The 18,257-nt window shown below is 40.1% G+C and overlaps 1 protein-coding gene across 3 annotated transcripts in view; it reads right to left on the minus strand.

Annotated features, from left to right (window-relative positions):
• XRCC4 (X-ray repair cross complementing 4) overlaps positions 1-18,257 on the minus strand; it is a 201,042-nt gene that overhangs the window by 156,815 nt on the left and 25,970 nt on the right. For all 3 annotated transcript variants that reach the window (XM_059694165.1, XM_059694166.1, XM_059694167.1), the window contains exon 3: positions 6,966-7,141. In XM_059694165.1, the coding sequence (XP_059550148.1) occupies positions 6,966-7,141 (176 nt within the window). The remainder of the gene's footprint in view (positions 1-6,965; positions 7,142-18,257) is intronic.

The following is an 18,257-nucleotide window of genomic DNA, read 5'->3' on the forward strand; positions in this document are numbered from 1 at the left end:
TGGAAGGATAAGGCATTTCCACACATCAACAAAAATAAGCACTCTCCATAGAACAGTATATGTCTATATCTATAGCTATATCTATATCTATATCTGTATCTATCTATATCTATATCTAAAAGCCCAGTGTCCATTACGGCGTAACAATCAGAATGACCGGAAGGACCAGTGGCTATGACGCTCCCTGCAGCAGCCAACCAGCCTGACCCCACGATTGCCCCCTCCAACCCCGCCCCCGATTGGACCCCTGCACCTGCTGGTCAAGGACACAGAAAGCATGCGACTGAGCTGTGGGCACCCTTCTGAGAGGAGACGCCCGCCAGGTATAAAGTATACAGAAGGCGCTCAGCGAGGAGTCCACACGGGTTGTGTTCGCACCTTCATGCTGTCCCCCAAGACCACCACAATGCCAAAGGAAGCCTGATTCAGGAACTGGTGCTGACCACCCACACGGAGAAACAGTATGTAATAAACATCATGTCCCACAGACACCTGAATCTGCCTCAAGAGGACGATGCTACAGACCTGGAGCAGGAAGATCAGGACTGAGACAGAAGGTCTGGGAAAAGCAGGGCCTCGGATGGCCATGCTCTGCGTTTGCTGCCCGACCCTGCTCCCCGGTCCCCTCCGTGTGCCAAGCGCCTGCATGGCCGCCCTTGGAGGGAGGCCTGTGAGTGAAGAACTATGGCTGTGCCTATGGCTGCACTCAGCCTCCTGCCCTCGTGGATAAGCAGTAAACATATTTACTGCCAGACTCTAAAACCCTTTATCGGTAATAGCGCAAATAACTCGAGACCTACATGTTTCTAAACAGGACTCTGTCCAGCTGCGTGTGAACCCAGATCGAAGGCGTGCTCTCCACCAAGGAGGCTGCAAAGGCTGCTCCTCTCTCGAATACACGCAACCTGGAGAGGTTTAAAGGGAAAAGGAGATAAAAATAAACCAAAATAGCAACAAGCTCTGAAGCCGCTGCAGATGCCGTCAAATCCTCAGCTCGGTGGTGACGTCAGAGCCCATCTCTCCGTGCCTGGGGCTCAGACAGCTGAGCCGCTGACACCTGCCAGTTGCCTGGCACCGGCCTTATCTACCCACGCTACTTCAACCTCCCGCCAGCCCCTGGAGGCGGGTGGGCTTGGGGATGGAGGCTTCCGCATTAAAGCAACCCTGTTGGTGTAGCACAGACACTCGCGGGCTTTTTTATGAGAGAGAACCCATAACATCCTTTCAGGAACGTGTTAACTGTTCTGAGATCACGCTCCCAGTCTTGGTGACTCTCAAATAGACCCCAGCAATCCCACTAGCCCAACGAAAAGACTCACCCAAGTTTCATGGAGACAGAACCCTCAGCCCTAGCGCAGCCGTGTCCTTTCAAAAGGAAGGTCACCCTGGCTGCAAGTCCTTGCTCTTCCTCACTTTGAATATTTCTTGCCACACCCTTCCCTACCCAGTCAAGCTCATTTAGAATTGAAGGCCAGATGAAGAGCTTCACAGACAAGAAAAAGCTAAAGGAGTTCATCACCCCAATCAGGGTGGGGCCAGCCAGACAACCTTCCGTGTCCCCTCCCCTTGGCCAGCCCAGCCCCACCACCCAATCTGGCGGCCATCCAACCCCACCCATGCATGAATTCGTGCACCGGGCCTCTAGTATAAAATATACTTAAAGAATAACAAGGATCATACAGAAGTGAACAAAATGTCCAATTCATTTTTTATCACAAAGAGATTAAAACAGCATTATTTTTTCAATACAAGACTATCCAGAATATTTGAGATTTGTTCTCAAAGCCAAACAGTATAACTAAAAAATAATTTTAAAGCAATAATTTGAGTCCTTTCTATGGTTAAACTAGAAAATACATACTTTGAGCAGGACTTCTACATCACTTACATTACTATTTCCCACATTCAAAAAAGGTCAGGAAATTATAAAGTGTTTAATATAAACATGGCAGATGTATACAAATACTTTTACCATAGAAATAAAGAATACTAAAACTTCTTTTTCAGGCATTCAAACAACACATTTGCAACCCATACTCCCACAAACCTGAAAGTCATTACTATTTTTGACAAAGTATTTGGCAGAGAACCATAATAAATGCTCCATTCTGATATTTCATCTGGAAATCGCCATTTGAATTTAAAGTCCCCTAAACCACAGGGACACATGGCAATAATATAGGATTTTGGACTGCTGTTTTTAAAAATAACTTTAGCTGCTTTCAGCTAATTTATTTTACCTCATTTATATATATGAGAAATGTAAGTTAAATAAATGTAGGGAGGATGTTTGAACTTAGAATGCATTTTCCACTTTTAAAATAAGTTACAATATATAGTGATTACAGTTAGCCTATATGTTGAATATTTTTTTAAACTAAGATATGACTGAAACATAGCTTTGTAATAAAAAAAATACTAGGGAAATACCCTTGTAATAACTAAAGTAAGCCTTCCTGAGTGATGTTTCAATCTTCCCTGATGTTAACATGCAGAAACTGCTAGTTGTCCCTCAAAATCTACCTTCCACTCTGTATACAAATGGAAATGTTTGGGCATAGAACATAGTTGAAATCACATTTCACATTCTTCCCTGTAGCTAGGTGAAGCCATGTGATTTAGTTCTGGACAACGTGATGTGAGCAAAAGTAATGCATGCAATTTTAGGGGGAAAGCCGAAAAGAAAAGGTACACGGCTCTTTATTTTCTCTTTTACTTGGTCCTGTTGCCTGAAAGGTGAACATAACAGTGAAGCCTAGAGCAGCCATCTGGACCATGAGATAAAAACTACCTGCTAAAAATGGCAAAGCAACATGATTAAAGAAGCCTGGGCCTCCAACATCATAAAGCCATCATATTAATCCAGGACTGCCAAGTTGGACTTTTACATCAGAGAACAACAAACTTCCATGCTATTTACATCATAAAATTTTCATCCTAAACCACCAACATTTGATGGTGGGGGTAGGGGAGACGAAAGGAAAAGAGATACAAAAAGACATTACCAGAATTCTAATAGGGCCCTGTAGTCATTTCTCGTGTATGTGTGTGTGTGAATATATGTGTGTGCACACATGCGTGTGGATTTATTTGTCATACTTAATTTTCCTTTGAATCTCCTGGTTTTCCTTCATAAGGGCAATTTTTAGAAATAAAAACTACAGTATTTTAAATGACCTAAACTAAATCTAAGAAATCACTTTGAAATTTTATGGATGAGAAAACAGAGATGCAAGCAAGCTAAATGATGAGCCCAAGGCTATTCTTATAAAAAATAATTAGGTCTTTTTTTCTTTGTAGTTCATGAATGAAATTTTTTTCTGAAAAAAACAAACAAGCAAGCTATGAAAGCAAAAAAAGGAAGAGGAATACATTATTAAGATGTACCGTTTGCATGACAAAGCATATACTACTGTAAAATCAGTATGAATTGTGAAAGGCAGAGGGAAAACAATGACACAAAGACCATGAATCATCTCCAGAGTGTGTGAGAGCACTTATACAGAACAGATAATGAGCTCCCAATGAGGGCACTAGAGTATGCTTTCATATAGCACAATCTACTGCCAACTGAAGAGCACTGGTGATGTCCCAAAGGTTTGTACTGTACAGGGAAAAATAGTTAAGTGTCTAGCAGGTCATTCAACATTTATCCCAATGGGAATTAAGCTAAAATAAAAGCATCTATATAATCTATAAAGAAAAGCCAATTAGAGCATAAATGAAATATTGGGTGTGTTGAGTTCAAAAGCAATCTCATGAAAACTATGCACCCACTCCCCACCTCCCAAAATGTATATAAACATCGACATATACATTATACATTTAAAATATTTAATTGCTGTCCTAGCTGGTGTGGTTCAGTTGGCTGAACATCCTCCTATGCACCAGAAGGTCACAGGTTCGATTCTCAGTCAGGACACATACCTGGATTACAGGTTTGGTCCCTGGTCAGGACACATACAGGAGGCAACCAATGGATGTCTCTCTCACATAGATGTTACTTTCTTCTCTGTCCTCTCTCTCTCTTTTCCACTTTCATCAATAAAAATTATATTTTGTTGCTTTGTAAATTGACAATTCTTTCACTCTGATAAAACACAGATAATATTTTTTAAAAATCAGTTTTTAATATAAAAATCAGTAGCTATTTTAGCTATTTTATTTTTTAAGATTGAAAAAAAGAAAATATAATACAAATATAAATTTCAAATGTCTTGTATGACTTTGTATATTCAAAATGCTCAAATTGTGTAGTGATCACCAACAGAATTAGACACATAAATCTTCTTGAATTATGGCAACAAATGCTTAAAAACCTGGACTCTGCCCTAGCCGGTTTGGCTCAGTGGACAGAGTGTTAGCCTGCAGACTGAAGGGTCCCAGGTTCGATTCCAGTCAAGGGCACATGCTCGGGTTGTGGGTTCGGTCCCCAGTAGTGGGCGTGCAGGAGGCAGTCAATCAATGATTCTCTCTCATCATTGATGTTTCTATCTCTCTCTCCCTCTTCCTTCCTCTCTGAAATTAATAAAAATATATATTTTAAAAAAGAAAAAACCTGGACTCCTAGAATTATGACTCTGGTAGCAAATATACTTAGAACTCATGGAATATATTTGGCCATGAAAGAGTATGTCAACAAACACCAGAATTCACTGCAACCTTTTGAGTGGAATCTACATTCATTTTTCTCTTTTCTTCTTAGTGTAGGAGGTCATGTTTGGCAATAATCAAATGTCTGTGTCACCAAGGAAAGGATTACAAACTCCATTGAAACTTTTAGGTCACCAAAGTATAATTAACCTTAAAAAGTATTCTGCTATGTTTCCAATTGTCTGCAAATTTTTGCCAGCAGATGAATTTATGAGATACTGTAACTCTGAAATTCAATCTGCAGAAACACATCCTGAAGCACTGGAAGATTCCCAAGGCAGTTTGTCCAAATGGACTTGAGATTTTCATCTGTATCCATTAGGTTGACTGCAGCACTGTGAACTGAAAGTTTTACCTCATTCAAATATCCAAAAATATCTTTCAAGTAAGCCAAGCCATGAATAAACACCTCCTTGTCTCTGAGAATAGCCTTTCTCTTTCTCATAAGCAAGTTAATAAATGAATAAATAAGGAGACTGCTATCTAAACTACAATGTAGTGATTTAAGACAAATCCTTTAGGAAACCATACGCTTCTCAATTACTAGAAATTTCTTATTCTGTTTCCATTTCTTAAGAAATCTGTTGAAATGGTAGGGGTTAAAAGGCTTTGGCTCTGAGAGAGTTGGTTACTTTCAGGGTGGTATCTTTCTGGATTACTCTCACCATTTCTGATGCTGATACATGCCAAGCCAATTGAAAAAGACATGAGTCATGAGGACTTGAAGTTCTTTCTTCACAGAAGCAACAAAACCAGATGTACAGCCAAGCATGGCAAGTTCTCCATCCATGCCCTATGTACCAAACCCCACTTTTCACCATGTCAAAGATATCAAAAGCCTTTCAGGTTTTAAAGATATCTCACAAATATGGAATTTGTTATGCTTTAATATACACAAAACAGATGAAATCTAGAAACAGGCTGCATGAAATAATGTTATTTATTACCTACAAACTGAATGGGAATGTTGAATGAGAAATGGCATTACTCCCAATTTGACAATGATTTACTTCAAAATATGAGAAGATACCATCAACAGTACTGTAGTGTGTGTGTGTGTGTGTGTGTGTGTGTGTGTGTGTGTGTGTCGTCATTGAATTGTACAGGAAAAAACATTGTGTAGGCAATCTAAACCTTATTTAATGTTTTAAATTACCATTTTAAGTACTTAATTTATTGAAACTTACATACATTGGCAGCTAATTTAAAAAGTATATAACTTCTAAATAGAAGCAATTACTGACGCCAGTCTCTCTGTATTATTTTCTATACTAGAGGCCCAATGCACGAAATTCGTGCAAGGGGCTTGGCCCTCACAGACCCGGCTTGTCTGGAAGGTCTTCCAGAAGGACGTCCAGAAGGACGTCTGATCTAATTAGCATATTATGCTTTTATTATTATAGATGATAACATACATTTGGAAAAAAATGATTCAATTTGTTGCTTCAATTGTTTCTCTAACTGATGAAATTCCTTTACTCATCTGAGTTAAGAGAGTTTTTATAATAATTTTTAAAACAATTTAGTTCTAGCACAAATTGTCAATAACTATCTTTAAACTTAATGTAATAAAGATGGCCCTCCTTTTCTTCTATTACAGAGCTCATTTCTGATTGATAAACCACTGGCCAAATGCAGACAGTTTAATCTCCAATTATCCCTTAAACTTGAGTAAACTATACAAACAGTAAGCATAATACTTTTGATCAATAAATCACCAGTCTTGATCTGAGGTATAGGAACTGAGCAGGACAAGCAATACACATCCTTGTCTGTAAAGCATGTAAGCTTTGGAAAGCTGGGGTTGAATTATTTCTTTTATTTTAATATTTCTAAGTTTGATAATATAAATAAACATCTTAATTCCTAATTATAAATTCTACTACACTTAATTATATGATTTTATAATTCCAAATACATTCTGATAAGTAGATAGTCATAATTATTAAATATTCAAAGATAAATATATTATTTTCTTTCTTAAAATCAGTATTTCCCCAAATGTATTTCAATAGACCTTGTCTCAACTGTCTAAACCTTCTGACCTCACTTTTCAGAACTGTTCCTTCATGTAATTATCTCTAAAATATTTACTTAAAGCATTAAAAACTAAACACATTTTCCAGTAATTATTTTTCATAATTCATTAAGATAAAGCATTGACTGTAACGTCGAAGCATTCTTCCAACTTGGAAACCACATACTTTTCAAATTTTTATTTCTGAAGTATTCTGAAAATAATATGTTAATTACTTCAATAATTCCTCAGATGTGCTCTCACATTTTACCACATTTTGGAAAGTTTTACTTACAGAAACATCTTTCAGGTTTTTCTCAAAGGAAAAATGATAAGACTCTTTAGAAAAATTAAACTTGTATGCATCGGCTGGTCCTGCTCCTGACACCAATGCTTTCTTCAGTTCATCAACATATTTCTCTTTTTCCATTGCCATGTCATCAGCTTCTTGGGAAATCGCTGATTCACAAACTATGGAAACATTAATAAAAAGTTTTGAAATAAATTTCTAAACATATGAACATATTTATTTACTTGTTGCTACTAATTTATCACTTATGTAGCAGAAATTTAAACAAAAAGTAAAATAAAACCCCACACCATACATTTTTAAGTCAAATTATACCTTTTAACTAAACTCACAATTTTTGAGAAATGCATTTAGTTTCAAATTTTATCTGAAAGTATTAAATTCCTTGCCTTCTTTCTCTTCTCAGATGAAATGCATGCCTTGTAAAATACCACAGAAACTACTATATTATGTACCTGCTCCAAGGTCATAGCCAGAGAAATAATTTCCTATAATCTTTATAAGCTCTGTATTTTACTACATCTTTCTATTATTAAAGAGATTAAAGAGTCAGCAGTCTATTTCTCACTCACATGGTCAGAGTCAAATTAAAGTAAAAGCAGAGTTCATTCCCCTTATCTCAGTACTTGAGGCCCGATGCACGAAATTCGATCAAGGGCCTTGGCCCCGGCCCCCACCCACTGCCACCGCCACCACCACTGCGGCTTTGTCCGAAAGGCAGGACGTCCGGAAGTACGTCCAGTCTAACTAGCATATTATACTTTTATTATTATAGCTGTGCCAACAACAGAAAAGGTAAGGTGATGAGGAAGGAAAGGGAAGGGAACTAATAATTATAGAGTTTCTCCTCTAAGGCAGACACTATATTATAGACCTGGCTTCCAGTTTTCTCACCTAGGTATTTTTAAAGCTCATGTTTTACTCATCCATAGGGATATTTACTTCAATAAATATATTTTCAATTTTAGATATTCTGTTTCTTTGTCATAATATTCTGGTTTTAGTCACACTCTCCTTTTAAATATTTGAAGGCTTTAAAAATATTTAAATCTCTTTCAGATTCGTCTTTGTGCATAGTTCCTGGGTATAAATTCCATTTCTTCTATCTGCTTACACATTCTCATTATGCTTTTTTCACTTTCCTGCATGGCCATATTTCAGCATGGCTCTCCATAGCCAGAGCATCCAGAGCTCTGGGCAAAACAGGTGGTGTTAAATAAAACTGCTGGCTTGCCTGCCTTGGAGTCCCTATAGATGTCATTGTTCTGGACCAATTTTGAAAATTAATTTCTTAATTTGGTTTCTACATGTGAGACAAATAATTCAAATTTAAACCATTCGCCCAAACATAACACAAGCTTCAGGTTCTTATTTTTGTTGGGTTATTCATTTGTATCTCTTGTTGACTGATTCTGTGCTGTAACCCCAACTAGAGTGTAGTATGAGTGGGGTTTTTGTTTTTTTAAGATGATCTCGTTAACATGATAACATTTCCAGATTCCTTTCTTTATATAAAGAGCTCAGCTCCAATTCTTAAGAGGCCTGTGGTCTTTAACATCATATCACACTCAAATATTACAATCACAGACATCTAGACATATGTGTAGTTCAGATATTCAGTGAACCTATATAGTCAAGCTTCAGTTGCCATTAACCACACTGGTTTTCAGGTATCTCCTCATACAAGGCACCTGGGGATTTCTCTTTCTTACATTCAAATACTGCAATGTATCTGTTTGCTTTTCAAATTACAAGGTTTAATCTACATTTGTTTGGAATGAGTGTGCAATTGGGTAGTTTTCTGTGTCTAATTAAGCTACCACAAAGATGCAAGACCAGCCGGTTCTATATTTTTATATTTAAAGGATACATTTATTTATCTCATTCCTCATAACACTGAAAGATAGACATTATTTTCATTTTACAAAAGAGAAAATCGAGGCTCAGAGAGATTGAGTAATAGTCTAGGGCCGTGGTTGGCAAACCGCAGATCGCGAGACACATGTGGCTCTTTGGCCCCTTGAGTGTGGCTCTTCCACAAAATACCACGTGGGCGCCCACGTACAGTGCGATTGAAACTTCGTGGCCCATGTGCAGAAGTCGGTATTTTGTGGAAAAGCCGGTATTTTGTGGAAGAGCCACACTCAAGGGGCCAAAGAGCCGCATGTGGCTCGCGAGCCGCGGTTTGCCAAGCTGCAGTTTGCCGACCACTGGTCTAGGGTCATGGAGTCAGTAAGTGGTCTCTCTGGTTCTGTTTGGACATGAGGTAGAGATATGAGATATGGGATACACTATTTTCTTCCATGATACTGAGAAACATTAGTATGAAGTACTACATAAAACAATGAAATCTTGATTAAAGAATCCCTGAAAATAAAACAGAGCTTTTCATAATGTTCATCTGTGTGCTAACAAGTATCTAAAAGCCCCATGACAGGCAATAAGGAAGAGAGTCTTGGAATCCATATATATTTCATGAGCAATTTTTGATAATAGGTCTAATATTGAAATGAGTCTCAACATAGCCTTCGAAGACAGGTAAGAATAAAAATATCATATTCTTTAGTGATTCTTACAGCTTCTAAAATATTTTCATGTATTTTTTCTCTCTGAAGCAGATGCATATTTAAGATGATCATCACTATCGAATCTATTCACCTTTTAAATACCCTATTAGCTCTTCAGAAACAATCTACAAATAAGAAGACAAATGCTTCCTAATTGAGGAATAATTTCATATTTTGTGATTGGATAATTTTAAAGAGTTGCAATTAATTCACAGAGAAATAAAAATCTGTAGAAGCCATCTTTAATGCAGCTATAGACAAACTTATAAAATACAAAAGAAAATAAAAACAGATTTTCATTGATAAAACATATAGTTAAAAGTATTCTAAATTTCATTAAAATGAAGAGATACCTATCTGAAAATATTTAATAGAATTTATTGATTCATTTATTTAAAAATGCTTCATGAACTTCTACTATGTGCCAGGCACTATTCTAGGCACCGGTTAAAGAGAGATACAACAGTTAAAGAGAGACAAAAATGGCAATCTATAGAGTGTAGATTCAGATAATAACATCTTAGATATCCTCTTATGTTACCCCATCTGTGAATGCTGTGTTGTTATGGAATATTTCATTTTAAAGAAGAAAAAACATATGAAAGAAAATTATTTTTCTTTTTCTTAACTGAACTTATTGGAATGACACTGGTTCACAAAACCATACAAAACCCCATAGATTTCAACTGTACAACTCAACAAAATATCATCTGCACACTACATTGTGGACCCATCACCCAAAGCAAAGTCTCTTTTGTTCCCCATTTATTTTTCCTGGTAATCCTCATCTGAGGATATTTTTTCCAATGATTTTTAGAGAGAGTAAGAGGGAGGGAAGGAGGGGGAAGAGGAGGAAAAGGAGGAGGAGGAGGGAGAGAGAGAAAGAGAGAGAGAAACATGACACGAGAGACACATGGATTAGTTACCTTCCCATAGAATAAAACCCGCAACCCTTCATTGCTTGGGCAGATGCTTTAACCATTGTGCAACACCAGACAGAGCTTGGTCCCCATTTATCCCTGCTTTGTCCACCTCTACCTATCCCCACCTCCCCTTTCTCTCTGGCTATCACTGCACTGTTGTCTGTGTCTATGTGTTATACATATACATATTCATATACATATACATATACTTATTCATATACATATATGATTTCATGCTTAATCCTTTCAGCTTCTTTCATCCAGCCTCCCAACAAACCCCTTTCCTCTGACAGCTGTCAGTCTGTTCCTCATAACCATGCCTGTTTCTATTTTGTTCATCAGTTTTATCTTTCAGTTACACTCATCCTTTTAAAAACTGTTCAAGAAAAAGGTACCAGCTTTTTTAAAATTTTACTTGAACATGTCCTATAACAACAAATGTGAAATTTTGACTGCCTATTTAGAACTTCAATCTTAAAAAAACCATAGCTTAGTTACCAGTTTTGAATTTTGTGCTAAGACCATTTGGAAGGAGCACAGCTGTAAGCATTCAATACTCCAAAAGCTTCAGTGATCAGGAATAAAAGCCATGGAAATAATAAAATTCAGCAAGGATACAGCTGACTCACATGATACATTATAAAAAGTGAGCAGGCCAACATGATCAGAAAACAGGAAATTTTTTTCAGACAGGTAGGAGCCAAGAAGGTATCACTTTGTCACTGTTTATGGGTAGGTGAAAATGTAAGTACAGAAAAAAGATTTTTTCCTTTGGATTCTTACGTATAACGAACCAAAATGGCCCCACTTTACTACCTCATTTATTAAAAATTCTTTTCCACTGAGCCCTGCCACATAATCTCCATACAGGTCACCAAATATTAATGTTTAAGACAAGTATAAGTGGGTATAATTATTTGATAATAAAAAAATTACTACAATTTAATTTACTCTTCAATGAAATTTAAACTACTCCAGAGATGGGTGATATAAGTTTTTTACTGCTGACTATAATTCTTATAAAAGTCACATAACAGTCGTCAATCATTAGCCCACTTTGTGACTTAACCCTGTGATATTACTCCCTATAATGGTGAAGTGATGATAGACCACAAGATAATTAGACCCCAAAAACATTCATTAGATAAAAGATTGCTAATGAAAAAGAAATCAGTGACTTTAGTGTGTGGGAGATTAAAAAGAACCCCACATCCTTTTAATTTCACTCAAATGAAAAGAGAAAAAAATTATCCAAATTGAAGGTTGCAGCAATCAAAAAGTTGTACAAAAAGCAGGATGAGGTATAGGAAGGAAATCCATTTTCATGTTTCAATTATTTAATTGTTTCAATGTTCTTAATCATATTATTGTCTATCTGTAAAGTGCCAAACCAAATTATATTTATGTAATAAGCCTTAAATAAACATGGAAACAATGTTATATTGTTTGGATTTCATATTTTGTCCCTAAAATTTAAACAAGATAATAGAAATGAATAATGAAAGTATAAAACATACGTGAGATTTAAAACTTTATCAGATATATTTGAATAGAAAGTGACCAGTAGACTGTAAAATTTTCTGTTTGAAAGTTTGTTTAGTACAGGAAGTCAATCCACCAAATACTCCAGAAGTTTGATATCTAACTTTTGTGACATTAAATTCCTTTAGCTGGAAAATACATGGTAGAAATGTACTTCATTTAATATCAATGACAACAAGAAATATGAAACTGGATTTTTCATAATCTGCTAACTCTAAAATAAGTGGTTCACTTTCATTTTTTTCCTAACCAGTTTTATATATTCCAGGCATCCTTTCATTCAAAAAATATTCACTAAGTATATACTAAGTACTAGTAAGATACTTACCTAAAATGGTTGACAAATTAGATGTATTCCTTGTTCCTGATGAACCTTGTCTAATGAAATAACATTCTTAGTAATAGTATTAAAACAACTGCCAACACATTTTGTATAAGCATAATCAAAATGTTTCATAAATGTAAAATTAACTTAAATTTCTGTTTAAATTAAGATTTAAGTGTTAATGAAATTACTCTTTTATTTTCCCAATGCTTTATAACAAAATGAAGAAAATTTAAATTATTATTGTTCTTTGCCTTGGTGAATGAGGGTTACTGACCAGATTAGAATGTAATCTTTTCCTTTAATAATTAAGGCTCTTAAAGTACCTCAAGGTCCTCTGTTTGACTATAATTGTTCACTAAAAAAACTAGAGGCCAGGTACACAACACTCGTGAACTGGGGGTTGGGGGTGTCCCTCAGCCTGGCCTGTGCCCTCTCACAGTCCGGGACCCCTCGGGGGATGTCCGACTGCCACAAAGGCAGGAGAGGTTCCCGCCACTGCCACTGCGCTCACCAGCCATGAGCCTGGCTCCTGACTAAGTGGCACTCCCCCTATGGGAGCCCACTGACCACCAGGGGACAGCTCCTGAGTTGAGCATAACCCCTGGTGGTCAGTGCATGTCATAGCGACCAGATCCTCTGTTCAACCTATTTGCATATTAGGGTTTTATTATATAGGACTAGAGGCCCAGAGCATAAAATCCATGCGCGGATATGGTCCCTAGGCCTAGCCTGCGATCAGGGAAATATTCCCTGGCTGCTGGCAGCCGGCCCCGCCCCCTCCCCCCCCACCACCACCCACCCAGGTTCCCAGTTTGCCATTCGGCGATTGGAGCCTGACGGCCGGGGAGGAGGAACCGAGAGGTTGGCTGGTCCCACCCACTCATGTCCCCGCCCCTGCCGCAGGTAGCCCTCTGAATGTGGGGCGACTGGCAGAGCAGGGGCCTTGACCTGGCGCTGCCCTGCATCCCCCGCCACCCATCCCTGGGTCCAAGTTCGCCATCGGGTGATCAGAACCTGCGGGACTGAGGGAAGTACCAAGAGGTCAGCCGTTCTACCCACTCGCCAGTCCCACCCCCCACCACCACCCACCTCGGTTCCCCACTTGCCATTGGGTGATTGGAGCCTGACGGCCGGGGAAAGAGACCGAAAGGTCAGCTGTTCCTGTCCGCTCACCAGCCCCACCGCCCACCACCACCCACCCTGGTTCCCCATTGGGCAACAGGCAACAGGAGCCTGACAGCCGGGGGGAGGGACCGAGAGGTCGGCCGTTCCCGCCCACTTGCCGGCCCCACGCCCGCCACAGGCCACCCTCTGTGTGTGGGGAGACCGGCGAGGTAGGAGCTTTGGCCTGGTGCTGCCCACATCCCCCGCCACCCACGCTCAGGTCCCCCTTCACCATCAGAATATCGGAGACTGCCGGACAGGGAATGGGACCAAGAGGTGGTCAGTGCACCTCATAGTGACTGGTCGAGCGGTCATTCTAGTTGTACTGCTCTTATGGTCACTGGGCTTTTATTATATAGGACTAGAGGCCCAGTGCACAAAATTTCTGCACTGGGAAGAGGGGTGTCCCTCAGGCCAGCCTGCACTCTTCCAATCTGGAACCCCTTGGGGGATGTCCAACTGAACCAGCAGTCAGACATCCCTCTCACAATCCGGGACCGCTGGCTCCCAACTGCTCACCTGCCTGCCTGTCTGATTTCCCCTAACCACTTCTGCCTGCCAGTCAGATCACCCACTATGGTCGCCCCAAACTGCCCTCCTCTGCTGGCCCAGTCGCCCCCAACTGCCTTCCCCTTCAGGCCTGCTCGCTCCCAACTGCCCTCCCCTGCCAGCCATTTTGTGGCTGTTAGCGCCACCATCTTTGAGGGTGTGGCAGTCAATTAGCATATTCCCTCCTTATTGGCTATAGGCACCGCCATCTTTGAGGGAGGAGCAGCAATTAGCATATTCTCTCCTTATTGGTTATGAGTGTCGCCATCTTTGAGGGCAGGGCAGTCAATTAACATATTCCCTCCTTATTGGCTGTGGGCATCGCCATCTTTGTGACAGTGTAAGGGTCAATTAGCATATTCTCTCTTTATTAGATAGGAAAACCATTTGCCATTAGAAATATTTAAGTTATAAACACAGTATTCCTCACATACAAGCAATCACTTCACCTAGGACCTGCCTCCTGGGCTGTGCTGTTGGAATTGACCTATTGCCAAGGTCTTCAGCCCTGTGCAATCACTTTACCCTAAAATGGAGCACTTGTCACCTGGGTCCACCTTTGCCAGCACACACAGAACTAACCTGACAAATTTTCCTCCATTCCTGCACTATAACAACTAACCAACAACTGATTTCTCTGACATAAAAATTTACAGCCTAAATAGATACTGTAAAAGGTATTGCAAGCATCACTCTAAAAACTTCTTTATTTTGCAATAATCTTATATCAATATTCTTTGCAATCAATCTGTCATAAAAAACAAAAACAAAAATCCCTCACAAGTATAAATTCAGTTTGACTGAGTTATGTAACAGAATATTTTTAAATTTATTGAATTTACTGGGGTGACATTGGTTAATAAAATTATACAGGTTTCACATGTACAATTCAAAAATACATCATCTGTATATTGTACTGCATGTTCACCACCCTAAGTCTTCTCCATCACCATTTATCCCCCCTGTACCATCTTTTACCTCCTCCCACGCCCCCTTTCCCTCTGGTAATCACCATACTGTTGTCTGTGTCTGAGTTTTTTGTTTTGGGTGTTTTTTTTTGCTTAATCCTTTCACCTTTCACCCAGCCCCCATCCCCTCCCTGCTCTGACAGCTATCAGTTTGCTCTCGGTATCTATCTGTATCTATGAGTCTGTTTCTATTTTGCTTGTTAGTTTATTTTGCTCATTAGATTCGACATATCAGTGAAGACATATGATACTCGTCTTTCTCTGACTTGCTTATTTCTCTCAGCATAATAATCTCCAGGTCCATTTAAGCAGTTGCAAAAGGCTAAGATTTTATTCTTTTATATGACTGAGTAGGATTCCATTTTGTAAATCAAAGGTGGAGAACCGTTTTTCTGCCAAGGCCATTTTGATATTTATAATATAATTCGAGGGCTATACAAAATTATCAACTTAAAAAGGAGCCACTACATTTGGTCAAACATTTAATTAACTCACCCCCTAATGCCTTTGCAGGGCCAGACTAAATGACTTTGCCGGTCTTTATATGGCCCAGAGGGTGGATGTTCCCCACCCTGGTGTACCACCGTTTTTTTATCCATTTATCTCCTATAAATCAACAAACAACAAGTATTGGCCAGGATGTGGACAAAAGGGAATCTTTGTGCACTGTTGGTGGGAATGCAGATTGGTACAGCCACTGTAGAAAGCAGTATAGAATTACTTGAAAAATTTTAAAATGGAACTGCCTTATGACCCAGCAGTTCCACTTACGGGAATATAACTGAAGAAACCAGAAACACTAATTTTAAAAAATATATGCACCCCTATGTTCATTGCAACAATATTTATAATAGCCAAAATTTGGAAGCAGCCCAAGTGTCCATTAGTAGATGAGCAGATAAAAAATCTGTGGGGTAACATAATTTTTAACATTCAAGAAAGAAACAAAATTTCAGAACATATATAATTTTAAAAGATATAATATCATGTTAGAGAAGTATTTCAAAAGTTGATAGAAGATAGTAATAGTATATAAATTAACATGACAAAATTATTTTACCTAAAACGTCAATCACAAGTATAAAAATGACTGTTGCATAGCTATAAAAATTGTTTTTAAAATATTTTGTTATAATGCTTTAGAGGAGTGTTAAAACTTTGTTATGTAAGTAAAACATAATTCTAGATTTCTGATATTATATGTGCCATGTTCCATAAATTATTTCAGGGCCATTAGCCTTTTAAAAAGATTATCACCAAAGATAAAAATAATCAAGAGTCCCTGGCTCGTATGCTCAGTGGTTAGAGCTTTGGCCTAAGCACCGAAGAATCTTGGGTTCAATTCTGGTCAAGGGCATGCATGTACCTTGGCTGCACATTTGATCCCTGGCCCCAGTCGGGGAGTATGTGAGAGGCAACAAATTGATGAGGATTAACAAAAAATAAATAAATAATTAAAAATTCAAGAGTCTATTTCATAAAATAATTGCCCAAATCAAATATACAGGTTTAAACCTTGCATTACAAACTTTTAGGCTGTAAGTTCTGTTATGTTTTGTTACAAAGGTGGTATATGTTCATAAGAAAATAATTTAAACAACATTAAGTGTCTATATATCTATACTAATAAAAGGGTAACATGCAAATTGTTGGGATGCCCTCATGCAACGACCAAACAGCAGGCTGCACTGGGCGACCAGGCCGGCAGGGAGGGCAGTGAGGGGCAACCAAATGACCAAACAGTAGTCTGCGTGGGGCGACCAGGCTGACAGGAGGGGCAGTGAGGAGCGACCAGCCCAGCAGAGGGGAGCAGTTGGGGGAGACCAGGCCAGCAGGAAGGGGCAGTGAGGCGTGACCAGGCCGGCAGTGGGGGGCAGTAGGGGGCGACCAGGCTGGCAGGCAGAGGCAGTTAGGGGTGATCAGGCTGGCAGGAAGGTCAGTTAGGGGCGGTCAGGCAGGCAGGCAGGCAGGCAGAGGCCATTAGGGGCGAGCAGGCAGGCAGGCAGGTGGGCAGTTAGGAGCCAGCAGTCCGGATTGTGAGAGGGATCCCAGATTGGAGACAATGCAGGCTGGGCTGAAGGGACCGCCCTCCTGTGCATGAATTTCATGCACCGGGCCTCTAGTCAACTCTAATAAAAGAGAAAAATGGTAATTGGCGTACGAGCTACCCTTTTCATTGGCTAATCAGGGCTATATGCAAATTAACTGCCAACTAAGATTGACAGTTAACTGCCAACTAAGATTGGCAGTTAACTGCCAACAAGATGGCGGTTAATTTGCATATGTAGGCACAATGCAGGGAGGCGAAAGGGAAAGCAGGAAGAAGCCCCCTGCCACTGACAGTGATCAGAAACCCAGGGGGAGCTAAGAGCTGGGGGGCAGGGCCAAGCCGCCTTTGCCCTGCCCCCCAGCCATGATTGGAGAATCAGGTGCCTTTTCCGCCCTGGCCAGTGATAGCAGGAAGTAGGGGTGGAGCCAGCGATGGGAGCTGGGCACGGTCGAAGCTGGCAGTCCCAGGAGCTAGGGGTCCCTTGCCTGGGCCTAAAGCGAAGCCCACAATCGCGGGGCCGCTGCAGCTGTGGGTCCCCGCTGCCCGGGCCGGACGCCTCAGTCAGAGGCGTCCTGCAGGGGCAGGGGCGGAGCCCGCACGATCGCAGCACCACCCGCTGCCACTGCGGGTCCCCGCTGCCCGGGCCGGACGCCTAGGCCAGAGGCATCAGGCCTGGGCAAGGGGCCGATCCTGCGATTGGAGGGTGATGGGGGTCAACGCCTGAGGGCTCCCAGTATGTGAGAGGGAGCAGGCTGGGCTGAGGGACACTCCCCCCCACACACCCAGTGCACGAATTTCGTGCACCGGGCCCCTAGTATATATATAAAAGGCTAACATGCCATCCGGGTAATGACATCACATAGCAATGCCTGGCTTCCTTTCCCTAGTGCAGTGATGGCGAACCTATGACACGCGTGTCAGAGGTGACACGCAAACTCATTTTTTTGGTTGATTTTTCTTTGTTAAATGGCATTTAAATATATAAAATAAATATCAAAAATATTAATCTTTGTTTTACTATGGTTGCAAATATCAAAAAATTTCTATATGTGACACGGCACCAGAGTTAAGTTAGGGTTTTTCAAAATGCTGGCAAACCAAGCTCTAAAGGTTCGCCATCACTGCTCTAGTGACTAGCCTCCTTGCAGTTTCTTCAGTCCAGGAACACGATATGCTTTATAGCCAG

Source organism: Myotis daubentonii, chromosome 4 (assembly GCF_963259705.1).
Source record: "Myotis daubentonii chromosome 4, mMyoDau2.1, whole genome shotgun sequence".
NCBI lineage: Eukaryota > Metazoa > Chordata > Mammalia > Chiroptera > Vespertilionidae > Myotis > Myotis daubentonii.